Source organism: Antennarius striatus, chromosome 14, assembly GCF_040054535.1.
Source record: "Antennarius striatus isolate MH-2024 chromosome 14, ASM4005453v1, whole genome shotgun sequence".
In the NCBI taxonomy this organism is placed as follows: domain Eukaryota; kingdom Metazoa; phylum Chordata; class Actinopteri; order Lophiiformes; family Antennariidae; genus Antennarius; species Antennarius striatus.
This window is the reverse complement of record NC_090789.1, coordinates 18,700,639-18,720,327: the sequence shown is the minus strand read 5'-3', so window position 1 is coordinate 18,720,327 and position 19,689 is coordinate 18,700,639. Positions and strand designations below refer to the sequence as shown.

The window sequence follows — 19,689 nt, the reverse complement described above, 5'->3', positions numbered from 1 at the left end:
TGAGAGGTAAAATGTCTTCAAGGAATTTTCTTAAAGTCCAGTGGATTGATTTAAACAGCTTTGGATAACCATGACCTGGACAATTGAGAACCTACATAGACACCATAACAAAGCTTCTTCCTCCCACTATATGATCTGGACTCCGGGTTGTTGCTGGTTACCTGTTACTGACCCAGTGCCCTAGATATGCCATCTGTCTGAGTCGTAATACATGACTTATACAGTGCGCTTAATTTTCTCAAGCCAGCCTGTCTTTTGGACAATATAAGAAATAGTAAGAACCAACTATCCTTCCTAGATCTCTCCCAGGACTGAAAGAGTGTCTCTGACCTCATACCTGTACAACAATTCAAACGGACAGAAACCACAAGCTTGGGGACCTTCCTTGTATAAAAATGGTATTTGTGGCAGCCAGTGATTCAAGTCTTTACCTCTCCTACTCACAAACTTTTAGTGCACTGGTTTCAAGTTCTCGTTCCAACAGTCTGCTAGACCAGCAGTTTGAGGGTGATAATGTGTGGTCCTTTAGCTCCTAATGCTAAGTACCCATGTCTGCAGAGTACAAGTAAAAGCAGATCTGATTTCAAATTCAAATTGAAATTAACTTTATTAGTCCCCAAGGGGCAATTGAAAGCACATAAAGCAGGATAGGTCTAAAGTGTAAACATACAGTGTAAACAAAACTGTAAACATAAACAATAAACATAAACAATAACTAAATAAAAACATCAATATAAATGCAATGTTTATGTTAAATAATAATTCAAAACCTAGTTAGATTTGTTAATATTATATCAGCTACACCAACTCTGGTGAAAAATTGCATCAAACATTAAGCTATTGATTTTGCATTGATCAAAATTGTGCCCATGAATATTTTGTTAGCATAATCATGAGAAGAATGTACTGAGTCCCTGCCCCACTCCTCCACACTAGACCAACAATATCCAATCCAAGGAACTCACATGGGGTGCCAATTGTGAGAAGTGACTGGAGTGGGGCAGTGGAGGGCATTTGGGTAGATGTACTTTGGCACTGAGGACAGCTTCGGCAGTACTGAGCAAACTCCTTGTGCAGATCAGAACAGTAAAAATGTTGTTCATTGTAAGCCATGGTTTTATGTTTACCTAGTTGGCCACCCAAGGTAACAGAATGACCCAAGAACAGTAAGGTGTCCCCTGCTTTCTGGTGAACCATTAGCTTCAACACTTATCTTCGGTGACTGACTGACTGACTGACTGACTGACTGACTGACTGACTGACTGACTGACTGACTGACTGACTGACTGACTGACTGACTGACTGACAGACAGACAGACAGACAGACAGACAGACAGACAGACAGACAGACAGACAGACAGTCAGTCAGTCAGTCAGTCAGTCAGTCAGACAGACAGACAGACAGACAGACAGACAGACAGACAGACAGACAGACAGACAGACAGACAGACAGACAGTCAGTCAGTCAGTCAGTCAGTCAGTCAGTCAGTCAGACAGACAGACAGACAGACAGACAGACAGACAATATTACTTTAACCTGATTACTCAGCGCTTATAATTCATACAGATGAATACAGCCCTGAGACTTAAATTGTCCCATCACATTTGAGGTGTGGTCAGATGTGCAATCTGGAGTCTGTCATCCCCATTGCTGGGAATTCCTTCTGTTATCCTGGCCACTTTGGAGCTGCTCCATATGGAAAGAACTGCACAGTGGAAACTGGCAAAAAAAAAAAAAAACCTCAGATTTTGCAGTCCATAAATATCCAGCCAGATTAGCATTCCTCCTCAGTGACACACAGCCTGAGGTGCACATTGTCATCATATGACCAACAGGGCATGCACTTCAGGCGTTAAGAAGAGTGGAAATAGTCTTATACCGAAGAGAAAGCGATGAAGACTTATATATATATTTTAGATATATCTAAAAGCAAGATTTACTTCATCACAGCCCCAAATCACCCCCATATTTTTTCCACTCATCTAATTTCAGAGAGGTATCATGAAATCACGAACTGTCTCGATGGCTAGGAGCAAGAGGGAGGAGTGAAGCAATGGCTAAGGGATGAACAGGAGGTTACAAGTTCATTCATGGGGGTGTTTGGCAGTAATGTTTGCTCCTGGCTACTCAACAGTAGCATTCTTTCACACATAGCTGGAAGCAATCAGCGCTTAAGGCTTGAACCAAACTCTGAGAACCTTTTGTTTGCCTTGGCTACACCTCCCTTCTCTCTCTTCCCCTCCTCCTACTACTATATAAAACCCCATCAGTCTATCCACACCAATGCACTCCAAATGATGTCAACACTGTTACCAAATCGGAGTGCAACTTATTCTCAGATTTCTGTCCTCCCGGTGGGAAAGACCAAACATTGAACAAAAGAAGGTGAGAGGAAAACTTGAGTTTGCGAGCTTGAAGACAAACTCAGAAGGCTAAACAGACAATGTGTGAGTTGATTGTCCCAGCTCAGATGATTACAAAAACTGTTTGAATGCATGACTCTCTACACTAGAACTCATCACATTTCTCAGAACCTGCTGAGCACAAACAGAAATCGTCATTCTGCAGTTAGGCTGACACTGCAGGGATAAAACAGATGCTGGAGGTTAATGCTTCCTGGCTGATGTTGAGAACAGGATGTTACATAAGTCTTAAATCCCAATTGAATTCAAAGGGCCTAACTGGCACTATAAAAGTGGCAGCAGCGCTGCCAGTTTTTTTTAACAGTTTATACTTTGGAATGAGAACTGTAATAGATGTAGTAATAACTGTTTAACTGCACACGTTTATCTGTATGCACTGCCTCAACAACATAATGATTCATGATAATTCGTAAGCATTTTGAAAAGTCCATAGAGAGTTTTTTGCAAAGTGTAAAGGGTTATGTTTAATTCCTTATTATCCTAGTTGTTTTTGTCAGATTAAAAAAGATGTATAAAGTCTGGACCGCTTACATGTCTTACTACGATTGAGTCATCAGCTTTTGGCAGTGAAGCATGAGTGATATGGGACAGCACAATGACTCTCTGTCAGAGTCTGGTTTACCCTGTCTATACGTGTTTCCAGAGGATGCTCTGGCTGGCACAATCCCAAAGCATAAACTGTAGACGAAATGAAGACTCAAAATTATCTACGAGTATGAATGTTTTGTGTGTGTTGGCTCTTTGATGAGTCAACTCTCACCCAACATCAGCTGGAATAGACTTTGAGTTCTTATGAGGAGGTTGGGATTTGTTGGGGGAGCACATGAAATCTGATATCATTTGTCGTTGTGTCCTTGGGCAAGGCACTTTACTGTCCTTTCCTCCAGTGAGGGACTCGCTGGTTTGAATCTGTGTGAATGTTGCGGTGATGGTCGGAGAGGACGTGGATTGGCTGTCATGCTTTTGTCAGTCTAAACCAGGGCAGCTGTGGTACACATGCAGTCTATACCATCACCAAGTATGAATGAGGAGTGAATGAATAATGGAACCACTCTGAAGTGCTTTCAATGAAACAGACAATGAAAGTTCCTTACAAACTGTTGAAGTCAGCTAGTATTTGGCTACCAAGTTAGCTATGATTTGGTCTGTGAAGCCTGTGTATGTGTGTCCCTGTACCTATATCCTCAGCGTCTTAGCTAACACACACACACACACACACATAAACACACACACACGTGGTGGAGGTGCCCTTGCTTAAGGGCACCTCGGCAGTGCTCGGGAGGTGAGCTGGCACCTGCCACTTCAAGCTCACACTCAAAGAGTGAATGGTCAGGAGTGGGAATTGAACCGCCAATCTTGGATCATTGGACGACCCGCACTACCTACTGAGCTACTGATGCCCCAAGGATCACCCTCTTGAGGTAGGAAGGCTATCAGCTCTCTCCTAGTTCAGAGGCTGATAGTATTTAAATGGAAAAGAACCAAAACTCCACCATACAGTCAATGAATCAGAGATGTCATGTACCGTCTTAAACTGGAGAAAATCAGGTATACAACTAGAGGGCCTACAAGGTTTTATATTTGGCAACCTTTTTTAATGTTTGTTGATGGGATGGAAGCCAATAATGTAATAATGTAAACTTCTACTTCTGCCTTCTGTCCTTTCATGTATTCCTTCACTAACTGTATATATTTATTTTTCATTATCTTTATTTTCTTTAAACTGCATATTGTCTATTCATTTACACCCATTTTCACTGTGGCTGTTGGATTGTGATATTATTGTATCCTATATATCAGGGTTGATTTATATGAGTGTCTGGTGCGAATCAATGGGGTATAGGGAGCAGTGGTGGGGGGTTGGGTAGGATTTTGGTTCTGTTCTGTTGAGTTTTTTTGTTGGATATTTATTTTAAAATATGAAACCGAAATACAAAGGGGAAAAAAATTAACCTAATTTTCCCAAGTTTTTAAAATGAAAGTAAACCTTGCTGGACTGATGCTGCAACCTTGCAAGGGATGTCCCTGTTGAAACATCTATCTTTCACTCCCAGGTAGGGGCAGTGCTCCACTTAACTTCTCAAAAGTTGTAAAAAAAAATTCTTTGCTATTATGGTTATCATTGTCACTAGCAGGTCCATTAACAATATCATTATTACACTTTTTGGTTTGTTGACTATACGTATATCCGGGCTCAGTTTCATTCATCAACCAAATATATAGTAGTTAGTTTCCACCTACAACTTCTGATGACTGGTACATAAACATACATTCTTTTTTTTGCCTTGTTTTAGGTTATTTGTCTATTTTATGTTGATTATTAACAATCAAAATGGGTGTGTCTGAGTCACAACATGAAAAGTCCCCATCTTCCCCAAATCCCAAGGAGCCACAAGCACAAATGTTTAAAGGAAATAAGAAATTATGAGTTTTTATTCACAAGCTTCAGGAAAAATATATATTACTAACCAAACTGGCAGTCCAACCCTACTTCTCACTCGAAGTGAAGCAATCGATTGACAAAGTAACATGTGGCTGGTTGGGAGATAAGGTCCGCTGCCTGCTGCCCCGTTGCCCCAAAACAACTGCCATTTTGGCTCCTTATATAGACCTTGGTGCGATCAATCAGCAGAGAGAACAGGTATGCTCCAACATCCTGGAGTCCATAGTGTGGGACAGAATATTTATCCATGTCTAGGATGGATCCAAACAGAGATATTCAGTGTACATATGAACCATTTACATATTTGAACACATGTCAAAAAGTAACCTGGTAATGCAAAATATTAAATATGTTGTAATGATGAAAATGTAATTACAGTTACAAAGAAGCCTTACCGACAGAAAACGTGGGTGTCTCCATGGAGTTAGACTGGCTTCTGGGGGAAAAGATCTATAAAAATTAAACACTAGATGAAGACTACAAACACAGGCAACATTTATAGAAAACATTTATGAGCTATAAGAAAAATGCAGCACCATCAGGTGGTGGTGGTTGGGGAAAGCTTCTTGAGGATCCAGGTTCTAAGCAGCTCCATCTCAGGCTGGGACAGCTGGTGGTTGAGGCCTGGGAAGGAGTGGAAGGTGGTGACCATGCCAGCCTTCGTTAGCTGTAGTGACGTCTCCTCCCCCCACTGATGGGGCACCAGTTCATCACTGGTTCCATGGCAATGAAACAACTCGGGGAGGTAGAGTCCTGCCCTGAGCCGCTCCCCAGCTGCCTTCAGCACACAGGCACAAGAGAAAATGTTTTTTAGTCAAGACTGATTTTATCATCTCCATGTCTGCTCAGGCTTAGTGTGGGAGCATTTCAACTGCCTGTTACTACAAAATTAACATTGTCACATAATTGAATGTATCTTAAACAACAAAATATAGGATCAATCACTGATAAACATTAACAAGATCATATCACCTGTCACCACGTTCAATGTTGATTCTGTTGATAACTTTGTAGCATATCAGAATAACACTCTGCAAGCCAGTGTCTGTTGTCTGAGAATGACTTAAAGGTTGACTATATTTGAAATGTCTTGCCCCAAACTTTATATAAATTTTTTTTTAAATGGAGAAAAAAAATTGTATGTTTTTGGAGGTGGGAGGAAGACGAAGAACACAAACAGAACCTACACAGAAATGGGGAGAACATACTTCAGAACTTTCTTGCTGTGAGGGGACAGCGCTACACACTGCAACACCAAGCCAGTTATATATGAGGGTCAGGAATTATATATATATTGAGAAATTCCTGACCCTTTAAATTATTCACAATCTTTATTATCTAATTTGAGGATGTACCTGAAAAGCAACAGAGTCCTTGTTGAGAAAGCTGGACAGCGCAAAAACTCCTGCAACATCAGGGTGGTACCGACAGACTAGGTGGAGGGCCATGGCTCCGCCCATTGAGAATCCCCCTTCGATAAGGGAGGAACAGAACATTCAAACACTGTGTCACTTGGAAGTATAAAATAACATTTTTGTTTTCAACAAATGAAATTTTCCCTGCAGAAGTCGTTACTTCAGTTACAAAATATTGTCTTGGGTTTTTTCTTTTCTGTTTTCTTTTTATATTCTAGTTTCTTTTTCTTGCTCTGTTTTGTTGCGTGGAGAAGATAAATATGAAATATAACACAAATTTGATCCTGCATGAAAAGGAATCATTCAGTACATTGAATTTGCACCAAGTATGGACTCTCAAAAGTTGTTGTTGGACCATGAAGAGCAGGTCTGAAACACGTGCAGCCTGCAAAGGGCCTCCTCCAAACACTTTTCCATGGAAACTTGTAGAGCTTGTTAGTGACAGAGTCAGAGGACTGACTGTAGGCAGACAACACTGCATTTCTCCAGCGCTGCCGAGTGACTCCACCGAGTATTTATAGCTAATTACTAAATGTTATGATTTAATAGGATAATATTTCAGCAGTTTCCCAGGAGCATGTGTTTTTTTACTCACTTTCAGAGTGCCCTCCATCGCTCCAAACACACACACACACACACACACACACACACACACACACACATACACAGAAGTGTTCCTACAGTTAACCCTTTTCTTGGAGGTGTCAGCAGTTTATCCTTTCACATTTAGCCACCCCTGACGTGAAAACATTCGGTGTAATAGAAATGTTACCTGCAGGAACTCTTAACTTTCCTCCAGTATAATATTAATAGGACTTCATCAGAGTGGTTTCACTTCATTGTGTTTTGTATGCACACTTGATAGACTGAACGCCTGTGATTTAAAAAAAAAAATTCTCTGCTTGTACCATGCACTGATTTATGGTCGTATTGGAAATTTTTCTGCTCAGATTGGTCACTGTAAATGGTACAAAAAGAGCCACAAACCCAATTACACTGGCGCTGCCAATGTAATGAGTAACTGGCCTTCTGCAGACATACTGACAAACAAAACCGTTTCTTGTTCTTTAGATTAGATACAGTGACTTATAACTAAACAACACTACTTATATTTTAATTAATTCTGCCAAAGAAATTCTGAGTTTATTACTGCGTTCCAAATAACTTTCACGCGTAAAGTGGCTAATTTTACCACATGAGTATATTCACACCACTATGTATGAGTACAGCAGAACGTGGAACAAGGAACACATCTCACCCTCAATGGTCACTATCTTGGCCCCACGATAGCAACAGGAGGGGCTTCAGTGAAAATGAAAAATTACAGAGTTGTGGTCAAAGAGGTATCAGATGAAGATGAAGAGCTACAGTGTGATGTATAAATATACAGTATATACCAATAAAGTATATTTGCCTGAAACAGGGAGAACATTATTCTGCTCAATTTGAGTCAAATGAAAGAGCCCGCACCTTGGAAACGAATGTGAATGATGCATCCCTCATTTACCAGCACAACAACATCCAATGGTAAACAACACTGTTAAGATCGGATCACTAAGCTTGTAAATATACTCACATGCAATGATACAGTATGTGTATATTAATGGAAATATGTGATTAGGATTGACATAGGTTATCTGCCTGGTTGATGAGCAGAAAATCATGAAAAATATTCAAGCATTGATGAAACTGGATACATACCAATGATAATCCGCTTTTTGGGGATCCCTGCATTGACCTCGTCTTCAATGACAGACCCTAAGGTGGTGCACATGGCATCTATGGACTCCATGTGTTCTGGGCAGTTCTGGGATATCTTGAAGCGGTCAAACCAGACAGTTGATGGAGCTCCTTTCATCGGTGTGTACGGCCTGATGGAACACGAAGGATTTATGTTGCATTTTATTATAAACCCCCACCCGAGCTAAGTCAGGAGTGAATATATACTGCTCCTGTATATTACATCCCGCTTCAAAGCAGTGATGTATTGTAATTGTCAGTATTCGTCCGTTCATCTGTCCACCAAATATCTTCACAACTAGATAAGATAAAAAGATGAGGGAGAAGGCCAGTGTGAGTTAGACCATAGATCAAAGCTAGTGCTTTGATCAATGACAGTAGGTCAGAGCACTAGCTTTGATCTTTGACCCATGCAAGTAGGTCAAGGTAAAAATTTTAATTCAGGGTTGTCATGGGATGTTACAGTTTGTGACTGCATTGTTTTACTTGAGGCCGTCTTGTCTCCCTCACACTCATTGAGGGTACAGACTGATTTTCAAAGGCTAATATGATAAATTTCACAAATGATGTCTGACTCCATCAGAAACTTCATCTCAACATGTATGTCAAAGACATTCATTCTGAACCAAGAACTTAGTATCCCCGAACATGCAAACTCCACACAGTGCGGGACTCGAACCCACCTTGCTGCGCGGCGACAGCGCTACCCACTGCGCCACATGTAAATAAATATTCAGTTTCAGTCTTTATTATTCATAATAACATGATGATCAGCATTTTTTTCTGCTTATTAAATGCTATATCAGTTGTGGGACATTTGATTTTAAATGTCAGGCTTTTTCCAATAACTGATGTCATCATCACTGGATATTGTCAAGCTTTAATAAAACTAGCTCAGTATAAAATCATGTTTGATGAAAGAGTGGGAACTGCCTTTTTCTGAAATTCATGGTAGTCAATTTATTGAAATCATAAATGGAGCCATACATACTGATGTTTTTGGGTAGCAGCTGGTGATTGGTCACAGCCAATTTTATTTCAATTAATTTCATTAGATCCATTAAATGTTTTACTGAGTCACACAAGTCTGACCACTGTAGGAATCTGATAAAGGAACATTAAACATCACTATTGTTTGACGCAGAGAGAAGCTGAGAGTAAGATTTAAGAAAGTCAATTCCTTATATATCTCTACCAAAATGACTGATAATTCAGAGAAAAACATTCCTGAAAACAAACATTATAGTCCAGCTGACTAGAATAGTACCTCCACCTGACTGGCCATCACATCCACATCACTCTGCATCATTTTAAATTTCAAGTTACCAAGATGGAATCATGTGAAAGTTGAACCGTGTCAAATGGGACCCAGTCACAGACCTACCTAACTATATAATAATATATATAAGTCACAGACCTACCTAACTATATAATAATATATATAAAGTCACAGACCTACCTAACTATATTATAATATATACATGTATAAGTCACAGACCTACCTAACTATATTAAATATATACATGTATAAGTCACAGACCTACCTAACTGGAGCTGTGGGGTAAATGACTTTAATGTGTTTGAAGACCAGACCTTGTATCAAAACATGTCGAACCCAGGCTCTTAGTCCCTCTCCAGTGTCACCTTAACATGGAAATGGAAATGAAAACTAAAGTCAGAATAAAGCTACACATGTATGGTGGACACTGTTGATAACAGATGGTACAACAATAGAACGCTAATTTAACAACAGCATTATGACATTCCCTCAGGAACTTATTTCATTCTGGATAAATAAAATACTGTTTCTTATAAAGACACTCTTTAAACTACTTCTCTATATGCTGCTGGTAACACATGTATCCCTGCACCTTCAAATGTTTGTACATAAACCACCAAAGTCGTCAAAGATAAACTGCAAGAATGGAAGAACATTTCAAAACCAATAATGATGAAATGAAAATATTGAGCTACGGTCATGCTAGTCTGGATTATTCTTCGTCAGAGAGAAACTGAGAGATTTTGAAAAGATGTACTGGCTTTGCAGGTATTATTTTAATGAAAACAGTAGAAATGCAAACAAAATTTACCATCGGTATAAAAATATGACTCAAATAAAAAAAGAGTCACAAGGGAATTGTAAAAAATGGAGCTAGATGCAAAAAATGTATTAACTTGAGGTAATTCAAGATGAAAAGTCCAAAAATGTACTGACGTTTATGCAAATACAGTGTCGATTACAGGTCAGAAGTGAAATGATGCATAATAATACAGGCTGGATGTGTGTGTGTGTGTGTGTGTGTGTGTGTGTGTGTGTGTGTGTGTGTGTGTGTGTGTGTGTGTGTGTGTGTGTGTGTGAGTAAAAAGTCTTCTCTGTTTTCATGCATAAAACCCCTGATGGAACGTCAACCAGGACTCTCTTTCTGACATCACATTTCCTCTTAGATGCAATTATTTTGAAAGCATAAACAACACAAATATTGTCATAATGTAGTGAAAATTAAATATTAAATAACTTGAGAAACCTACCCCCCATTGATCGGGAGCAATGCGGCACACATCTACAAAATCCTTGTGCAAAAAGAAGGGGAGAGGGGTTGATAGTTGTAACATTGTGTTAACTATATCATGCAAAATTACATGTTCATAAAGCATGACTTTCATCCCACATGAGCCGCACCCACAAAAAATTAATGTTTCCTGCCTGACAACCAAATCATCCTGTAAGTCAGAACCGAGGGCAGAAGAATCAAACTGGCCCCCTGATTTATTCCATTGGAGTGACTCTGGGCTTTATGTTAAAATATACAGTATATATGCTGATGGTGAAGTTTAGCATTCAGAGACTACACATATTCATAAACTGCATTACAGTATACCATAGTCACTAAATAAGTCCTCGTTATAATAAGTATTTAGCAACATCAAATATTCAATGCCGTATTACAAGTGGAGACAGAATCCTGTGGGCCAGGCTGACGAGCACCTGAGCCGTGGAGGAAGATGACGGAGGCGGAGTGTTTCCCTGTCGGAGACACGACACAAGTCTGGAGCTTCCTCACAGCAGCCATTGCAGCGTGGAAGGACATATAATAATATTACTATTGATACTAGTAATAATAATCATTCCAAATTATTATTATTCTTCCGCTGCTGTTGCTTCTTCTCCTTCTACTCTTTCTTCTTCTTCGTCGAACAGAAACTTCCACCGACCAGCTTTTTTTTTTTTACTGCTCACTACCGCCACCTTCTGGATTGGAGTGTCATCACTGTGAAGTCCGGTTTATCACAAAAATCTGAATTTGTGTTTTTCCAGTTTACGTTTCATCAATTTACTCAACTCAAACTTGTACATTGCATGTAAAAAGCACATTTTACCAAAGTTAACAAACGTATGTGCAGTTTTTAATCCATCCATCTTCAATCATTTTTTTGCCGATGATGTACTCCTGATATTGTTTTTGCTTCAAGATATTACGAATTGCTGACGCACTGCAATCATAGTGCCTTGCCAGTTCCGTAACGAAAAACACTATACTTATATTTTTTCCTATTATCTCCTGCTTCAGTTGAATAGAAATCCTAATTTTCTTCTTTTCGCTACTCTTTGGACCCAAGCTGCCGCACACCTTGGGAACAATACATGAGAAAGAACGATATCTAGTCTCACCTGATACTGTATCCATCCACCAAGTAGTGGTGGTGTCCTAAAGTACAGCATACAGCTTTGACTTTGCCCGTATATCAAACAAAAATTTGTCCAGCGCCGCGGTTCGCATCTCAAATAACTCGCAAGTCGAGCAGCTTGTATCTTCAGTTATCACTGTACATTTGAGTAACATATATTAATGTATCATGGTACAAATCCTCTCAAAACATTTATTAATAATTATCAAAATAAATGCTGGACAATCAAAAGGAGGGATTTATAGTTTTTTTGTTTAGATTTTAGAGTTTTAGATTTTTATGTGTATGCATTTCATTTCAACAGCATATTTCATTTTGGCCAGGAGTGTCAGAGAGACAGGAATACAAATGTAAACAGTGGGCCTCACTCAGGAATTTTCATAACTTTCCAAGAGTATGTTAAAAACACACCAATCATAATTTTGGACACACCTTCACATTGGATGGTTTTTCTTTATTTTCATGGCAATTTACAATGGCAGTCATACTCACTGAAGGTATCAAAACTATGAATGAACACATTCGGAATTATGTAGTCAACAAAACAAGCGTTTCTGAAAAAAAAAAAGGCATTTTGGCCATGTTTCATAAACACTAATGTAAAAACTAACACATTCAGAACAGTTAACATTCTCAAAAACAGCTGCTAATGACAGAACACTAAATAAATACTACTATCTACCAGAGAACCCACACAAACAACATACAGAGAGGAATCAAACCCAGAAGCTTCTTGATGTGACGCAGCAGTACTACCCACTACATCATTGTGCCACCGGAACTTAGAAAGATCAAATAGGCAGATAATTGTCATGAACACTATTACATGTTTACATTCAGAGTTGTTAAAACTAAAAATACACCAGATGTGATGCCTTATTCGTTCAAAAACGTTTTTTTCTTGATGAAACAACCAACCCAACAAAGATATTGAAGCTCCAAAGGGTGGAAGGATATCAGCCAACAAATCCCTACTTGTGCTCTTGATGTAGAGATGTGTCTGCTACTACAACTATATGTGGCATCTATCTGATCTCTAAACTGAGGTGATGTTAACTTGTGATTTTTGAGGATGGTGACTCAAATGAAGTCAATTTCGTCTTAGTAGTTGATGGTTTTTTTGGGACTGCACTTGGGAATACATACAAATGATTTCCTGTACTGACTGACTGCCCTTCAGTTCTTAAAATAATAATGGACTGCTCAGTTCACTAGGTGCCCTTGAGCAATTATATATATATATCCTTATATGCGGCCCATTCGGGGACACGTCATGATGGAGTCTTACGTCACTCCACCTCCCATTGTATATATACTTTGCATGCCTACAATCCCGTTGTGAGTGGGTGTTATATATATATATATATTATGTCATGATATACTAATCATGAGTGAAAGAAATAATTTCTCCAAGGGGATTTTTAAAGTGCATTGCACAACAGCGATTGCAAAAGTGGTCAAACAGGGCAGTTAAGTGTTTAAACAGCAGAAGTGAACAGCGTGATCAGAACACAACTGATGGTCCCATCCCATTAAGACAAGAAAATCTGCAAAATAACTTTGACACACCTGTGACGTGAAAACTGCTTCATGTGACTACCCCAAGAAGCTCATTGACAGAAGATCAAGGGTTTGCAAAGCTCTCATCATAGCAAAGAGTGGCTACCTCGAGGAATCTTAAATATAAAAAATATTCAGACTTCTTTTTCAAATTTTTGTGTTACATAATTCCATTTTGCTTCATAGTTCTGATGTCTTCAGTATGTATATACAATGTAGAAAGTCATAAAAATTACAAAAAAGAATTGAATGACAGGGTATGACCACAGGCTTGCTTAGAGAATTCATCTGCATGAACTATAGTATCTCCAGATGCTGTCATTAAACAGCCCATTGCTACTAAATGTTGGTAACACAGGATATTACAGATCGGAGAAGAGCATCCTCCGATCTGTGGCAAGGTTCCCCACGCATTATAACATAACATAATTTAACCAATGGAATCAATACAGTATGAAGCTCATGTTATTTTTGTGAAATTCTGTTCTAATTTTTTCCATTTAAACTGCACCAGCTTTAGTTAAATCATGATTGTTAATTGGTTTAAGCATAAAAAGTTGAGTCTAATGAACCCTGAAAATTCAAAAATAGAGACTTAAATAAATCCTGTGAAGAGGTACTGGAGGAGGATGACGATTCCCACCACCATGAGGCCACAAATGAGCAGCACCAGCCATATAGGAAGTGCTCCTAGAAAGACAAAGCACAAGTTTAAAATGAATATACATGGGGGTGGTGTACTCACTGGGCGATGGTGCACGACTTACTTCGGTTGGGGACAGCATGTACTTGACAGCGGCTGTCAACAGCTACACTCAACATGACCGTTTCATTGTCCCCTTCAATATTTTTGCTCTTCAGTGAATCAGGCAGGAAGGCCAGGTCCGTCACAACAATACTATGGGACTCCCTGACGTAATACAGCCGCTACACACAAAAAGTGATGCCATCAAAAAACAGAGCCCTGCTGGCTTTTACAGTTTTGCTTTCGTTGAAATTCCAGTTTATGTTCTTACCTGCAGGGAGAACGTGATGTAGATAGCTACTGATCCTGTCACAGTTCCAAGGCCAAGAAATGTCCCAGAGTCGCTGTGAAAGTCGAGGTTCAAGTTAGAATCTTCATGCACAACATATTAAGAGAAAAAAGAAATGTGTTGACCCCCCCCCCCCCCAAACCACCTCCTGCAAAATTAAGTCAGACCAACTGTTTTTAAGGGTCTGAATTTGAAGTTTTTTCATCTGCTGTCATGAGTTGCTGTCGTCTTTCCGGTTGGCCGTTCTACTCATTGCTGCAATTTCTTGATGCCAGCAACTTCATCTATACACTGGGCATTGTCTTTTATAATACAGTAATCCCTCGTTACTCACAGTTAATGCGTTCCAGGACCACCCGCAAAAATCAGCAATCAACATATATAAATACATTGCTCGTATTTACATATGTTAAACAGAACAAATTTGTTTAGCTTAAGCACAACACAAAATCAATCCCAGCCATAACTATTACAAAGAGATAATAGAATTTGGACAAAGGTTTCAGTGTCACAAAAGAAAATAATGCGACACTCAAGTGAACTCATATTTTCTTCTATTCCTTTTCAATACAGGATGAGTTGGCATTCATATTTATTGATGAGAAATTGATAAGAAGAAAATAAAAAGTTGTAAAAAAAAAAAAAGTGAGATGACATGAGACATTCCGGTCACCTGACAGCCAGACTGGAGACGACCTCGGTGCCACAGGGAGCCGTGAGCATAGGGAGGAAGCTCTTTCCATCCCACTTGGTGAGGTAACATGGAGGTGGTTTTCTGTCTCGTTTATGGGGAATCTGGACTGTGTACAGCCTCAGGCAGTCTTTTTGGTCTTCAACCTTTCCAAACCTGAAACATAGAAAACACAGCCACGTCTATTCACCGTCACATCGTCCAGATCAGAACAGGGTTGATCTTTCAGAGAAGGAGAATCTTTTCATTGTTGTTGGTTTTCACCTGCAACCCATGTAGCGATAGCTCTTCTCTGGTATTTCAGGCTTGGTTTCAAGCCATTTGAGACCCACAGCCAACTGATTACCACTCCAGACACTGCAGGAAAAATCCCGGCCAACAGTCACCAGGTGCTGCATGAGAATACGTTGAGCGATATTAACCAGTCAATAACGCTGTCATTACTTACATTAAATATTCACACAAAAGAGTGTTTCACCTTGTTTCCTGGACTTATATCCAAGTCCTCAATCTCTCCTTCATGAGCTTTGAAATCAAATTTTTTCTTCAGAGACGGAAACTACAGAAGGAAAATACAATCAGTCAAACATGACTAAACAACAGGATCAACAAACAGCGTACTCATGACCAGAACAGGTCATCCATGTATTTTTGTGACATTGCTTTTTGATATAAAAGTTTTTGAGCTGTTGCACAATAAATGTCACTTTTACTCTGTTGCACATTTTTTAATTTAATAGGAATTAATCATGTAATTCATCTTCAATCTGATAAAAAGATGCTAAAATCAGAATGTTAAACCATATATTTCTTATTATTTTATTCGTAATAATACTTTCGTGGACTGTGGTAACAACTGGATTTGACGTGGATTAATTCACTACAACGGTGTTAGGAGAAAACACTTTTGTATTTTTAAGACTATTTAAACCAAAGTATCAAAAATAAAAGGTAATTACTGTTCTAAATAAATGGGTGCATTTGATCCCACAATCCACAACAGATCGATTCTCTCAGGACATAATTCACTTCTGTGGTTTTTTTAATTGTTCCACAAACAGGTCGATACATGAAAACACACTCTGAGTGCATTACAATGAGATGAAACGTGTTATAAACTGCTAGTAATTTACTTTTAGTGAATAGAGAGCTGTGACAGTGTGGTAGATCCATGACGGCTCACCAAAAATACAAATCCATCATCACACCTGCTACAGGGTGTTCCATCCAGAATCAGGATAAATAACAGAATTTTTTTTTTTTTTAAATTGAAATTCAGAACCTCAGATCAGTTCGGGGCGAATCATGAGAATACAGTGTAGCTGGAAACCTAGTAACTGTGTGACGCTGATTAAAAAGTGTAGAATTATTTCACATTTCTTGTGAAACAGAAATGATTAGAAGGTGGTTTTGACCAAAAGGTCAAAACAGACAGTTGATCGCTGACAATCTTGTGATGGCGTTTACCTCCCAGACTCGGACGTGTCCATCAGTGCCTCCTGTCAGCAGAAGGCTCAGGTCGGGACTGAACCGAACCACCTTCTGAAGGGGGTCCTGGGGGTTCCGGTCAGACTCGACTTCAGCCATCCCAGTCACATCGATGTGAACCGTCTCGTCCTTCACGCTGGACACCTCTTCAGACGCGGCGGCTCCAGCCTGTCCACCTTTATCTCTTCTCCCAGGTCTTCGCTTGACATCCCTCTGCTGTGTGCCGGAGCCTACGGTCCAATCAGAGGTCAACTGTTCATTTGTGAAACATAAAGTGAAACAGATACACAGTAATCCCTCACGCATTCACGCTTCAAGATGCCTGGCTTCACCTCATCCTGGATTTTTAGTAGTTAGTCACATGATACCGTACGCGCATTCTATTGGCTGACAGCAGTTGACTCATGTGCTTTACAAACATTATTTGCCAAATTTGAAAGAAATTCACATTGAAGACTTTAGAATATAACATGCTTCGCCTGATTTGCGCTTTTCTTCTTAATTCCATTTGTTTAAAGTTACCAAGCCGTTCGCGCTGGATAATAGACATTTAGAATAACAATTGATTAGATGATAGATGATATTCCATTGATTGCAGCTGTAAATCTTACCATCTTTAACAGTAGTTTCACTTCCATCTTTGTTTGTGAGTTGTTTAAACCTCAGCATACAGCAGGTCCCGTCCTGGCCTGCAGCAATCACACCATGACCCAGAGCCATGTTCATGGTGGCACGTGTGTCAGTGTCGTGACTGTGGAGCAGGGTGGCAGCGTACCGGTGGGCTCCATCCCATCGTAAATCCAGGAAGTGCTGAAACACAGAGACACGAGTGTGGCACTGCTGCTTTCTGATACTTTCTTTTGTCTCGACTCGCGGTCGCATCGACGTCATTCTGACATGATCCACTGAGTCTGATCACGGTGCCCCACAACACACACGCACACGCACACACACACATGTGATGAAGCTGGTGCACCATCACATGTTGGTCATTACATATGGCTTCATGTGTCACTCGGAAAATACATTATGAACTTAAAATGCATTCACATTTTGGTTTGAAGTTGTTCACTAAAGACGGTAAACCCAATAAAAACACAGCACTTACAAAAAGCTGAAATGATTCATGAGCAGAAGTTCGTCCAAGCTGCACTTTTGCTACGTTCAAATAAACACATTTGAGGGGATAACACACTGAACGTATACTGATTCACCATTTACCGTTCATTTAATAATCCAACTACCTGTGCTGACTTGTGTAAACTAGTTAAAGCATTCAATAGAATAGCGCATGATGGAGAATCATGTTGCTCTACGCTGTGGTATAAAAACCTGGTGATGAATCCACTTAAAAAATGCAAGTTATATACAGTCAGTAAGTTCATTCAGTAATGTATATTTCTATATTAAATGTTTCAGTATTTTTCATTACATCAAAATATGTATTAAAAAAAAATCACATTTTTTATTTTGGACAAGTTAATCAAAAACGAACGTAAAAGGCATTCCCAATAGTAAATCACATGGTTACATCCTTCCAGCTAACTGCATGCAATGTTAAAATAAAAATTTTGCAGTAAATTAGCTTCTTACCACTGCATTCTTTATTCCTGTTTTGGATGCCCCCCCTCCACCGGCTGTGATCACCAGCCCTGTTTCTGGGTCCACTTTAACGGCATACAAGGGAAACGGTGCTCTGTACAAATCTGGATGCTTCCTCTTCCCCATCGTTGTTACGGATGTCAGTCACACACTTTTCACAAACCCGTTGGTCTCAAACCCACCTGGAGAAAACAACGTGTGAGTTTACTATTCTCAACATTACACAAAAACTACGCTGCAGAGTGTGATGAGCCATAGCTGTGTTGTTGGGCTTATGACAGGGATGGACATGGATGTCTAGAATAAAAATAGATAAAGTGTGGAGATTTGTTTCCTCCTCCTTTTTTTAAACACAGCACAAAAGGGTTTTGAAGACTGTTGTCAATGGATCAACATAAAACAGGCTTTGGGAATGGAAGGAATTCTTCACATTACAGAGATAATCCTAATAAACATTGTCACTCAGCATTGAGCAACAGTAATGATTTAAACTGCATGTGTCAAACTCAAGGCCCAGGGGCCAAATGTGGCCCTCCACATCATTTTATGTGGCCCGGGAGAGCATAAAAGGTCAGTGTCTCTAACAATAAATAGGTCAAAAGTGTGCTTTGACCAAAACTACATTTCCCACAATGCAGTAGTCAAGCCAATCTTTTTAACTTTGACAAAAACGTTTTGAACAAAGTTAATGTTCTAACTTGTGGGTTCTGTGGGTTTAATAACCTGACAAATTGAAAGGATTTATGTTAGAACAGAGAAACAAAAGTATTTTTCTGTCCAACTGTAATGTTTTTAACTTGAATAAGTAATAAATTAGAGTTATTTAACATTAAGGAGTAGTTAATAATGGCTGTTGGGTAAATAAAGCAGACTAGCTAGTCCTTCTCATCCAGAGCGTTGTGTCTCATGTGAACTAATGCTTTTAAAACGGAACTATCATTAACACAGAACAGTTTTTAGTTCACAGAGTTACTACTTTGTGTTATAAATGTGAATCCTGACAGCCAGGAACACCTGAACACATTTCTCATCAGAAGCTAAGCTAAGTGAGTCTAGTCCATCTACATCCTTTAGCCCTGCTAGCCGCAGCTAGCTCCACATCGCCCCGGTAGTTTGGTCCCCCCGTCCCTCACCTGAGCGGCTGACCCGGTTCCTGGTTCCTCTCCGGTTATGTCACCACATGGTTCCCCGTTAAATAAAAATATTTCATGGCTGGTGGTCAACAACAAAGACAGTGAGGAGGAGAAGGAGCTGAGGCTACAAACAGGCCGACACACAGTTCCTGAAATCCACGTCAGCAACGTCAGCTGTCCTACTTACGTAAGACGTCACAGAACGCGTGACGTCACCACGCAGATAGATAGATAGATAGATAGATAGATAGATAGATAGATAGATAGATAGATAGATAGATAGATAGATAGATAGATAGATAGATAGATAGATAGATAGATAGATAGATAGATAGATAGATAGATAGATGGATGGATGGATGGATGGATGGATGGATGGATGGATGGATGGATGGATGGATGGATGGATGGATGGATGGATGGATGGATGGATGGATGGATGGATGGATGGATGGATGGATGGATGGATGGA

At 39.6% G+C, this 19,689-nt stretch overlaps 2 protein-coding genes across 7 annotated transcripts; both read right to left on the bottom strand.

The window, feature by feature from the left end:
* Nucleotides 1-1,486: 1,486 nt before the first annotated feature.
* lyplal1 (lysophospholipase like 1) lies at nucleotides 1,487-11,203 on the bottom strand. Of its 6 annotated transcripts, XM_068332734.1 has the most exons (9): nucleotides 11,009-11,203; nucleotides 10,552-10,593; nucleotides 9,567-9,666; nucleotides 7,984-8,153; nucleotides 6,223-6,338; nucleotides 5,404-5,645; nucleotides 5,263-5,317; nucleotides 4,894-5,118; nucleotides 1,487-1,720 (listed from the first exon to the last, which is right to left on the bottom strand). In XM_068332734.1, the coding sequence occupies exons 1-6, from the start codon at nucleotides 11,109-11,111 to the stop codon at nucleotides 5,406-5,408; spliced, it is 771 nt and encodes a 256-aa protein (XP_068188835.1). In that variant the 5' UTR covers nucleotides 11,112-11,203; the 3' UTR covers nucleotides 1,487-1,720; nucleotides 4,894-5,118; nucleotides 5,263-5,317; nucleotides 5,404-5,405. The 6 variants fall into 6 exon arrangements, with proteins under 6 accessions (XP_068188835.1, XP_068188834.1, XP_068188838.1 ...); XM_068332733.1 differs by lacking the exon at nucleotides 1,487-1,720 and having other exon boundaries at nucleotides 4,840-5,118; XM_068332737.1 differs by lacking the exon at nucleotides 1,487-1,720 and having other exon boundaries at nucleotides 4,840-5,118; nucleotides 5,404-5,641.
* A 939-nt stretch (nucleotides 11,204-12,142) lies between these two features.
* Nucleotides 12,143-19,385, bottom strand: preb (prolactin regulatory element binding). Its single transcript, XM_068332768.1, has 10 exons — nucleotides 19,218-19,385; nucleotides 18,076-18,266; nucleotides 17,094-17,292; nucleotides 16,462-16,712; nucleotides 15,473-15,553; nucleotides 15,259-15,386; nucleotides 14,977-15,150; nucleotides 14,286-14,358; nucleotides 14,037-14,196; nucleotides 12,143-13,959 (listed from the first exon to the last, which is right to left on the bottom strand). Exons 2-10 carry the CDS (start codon nucleotides 18,208-18,210, stop codon nucleotides 13,865-13,867), a joined length of 1,296 nt encoding a protein of 431 aa, XP_068188869.1. The 5' UTR covers nucleotides 18,211-18,266; nucleotides 19,218-19,385; the 3' UTR covers nucleotides 12,143-13,864.
* Nucleotides 19,386-19,689: the final 304 nt, after the last annotated feature.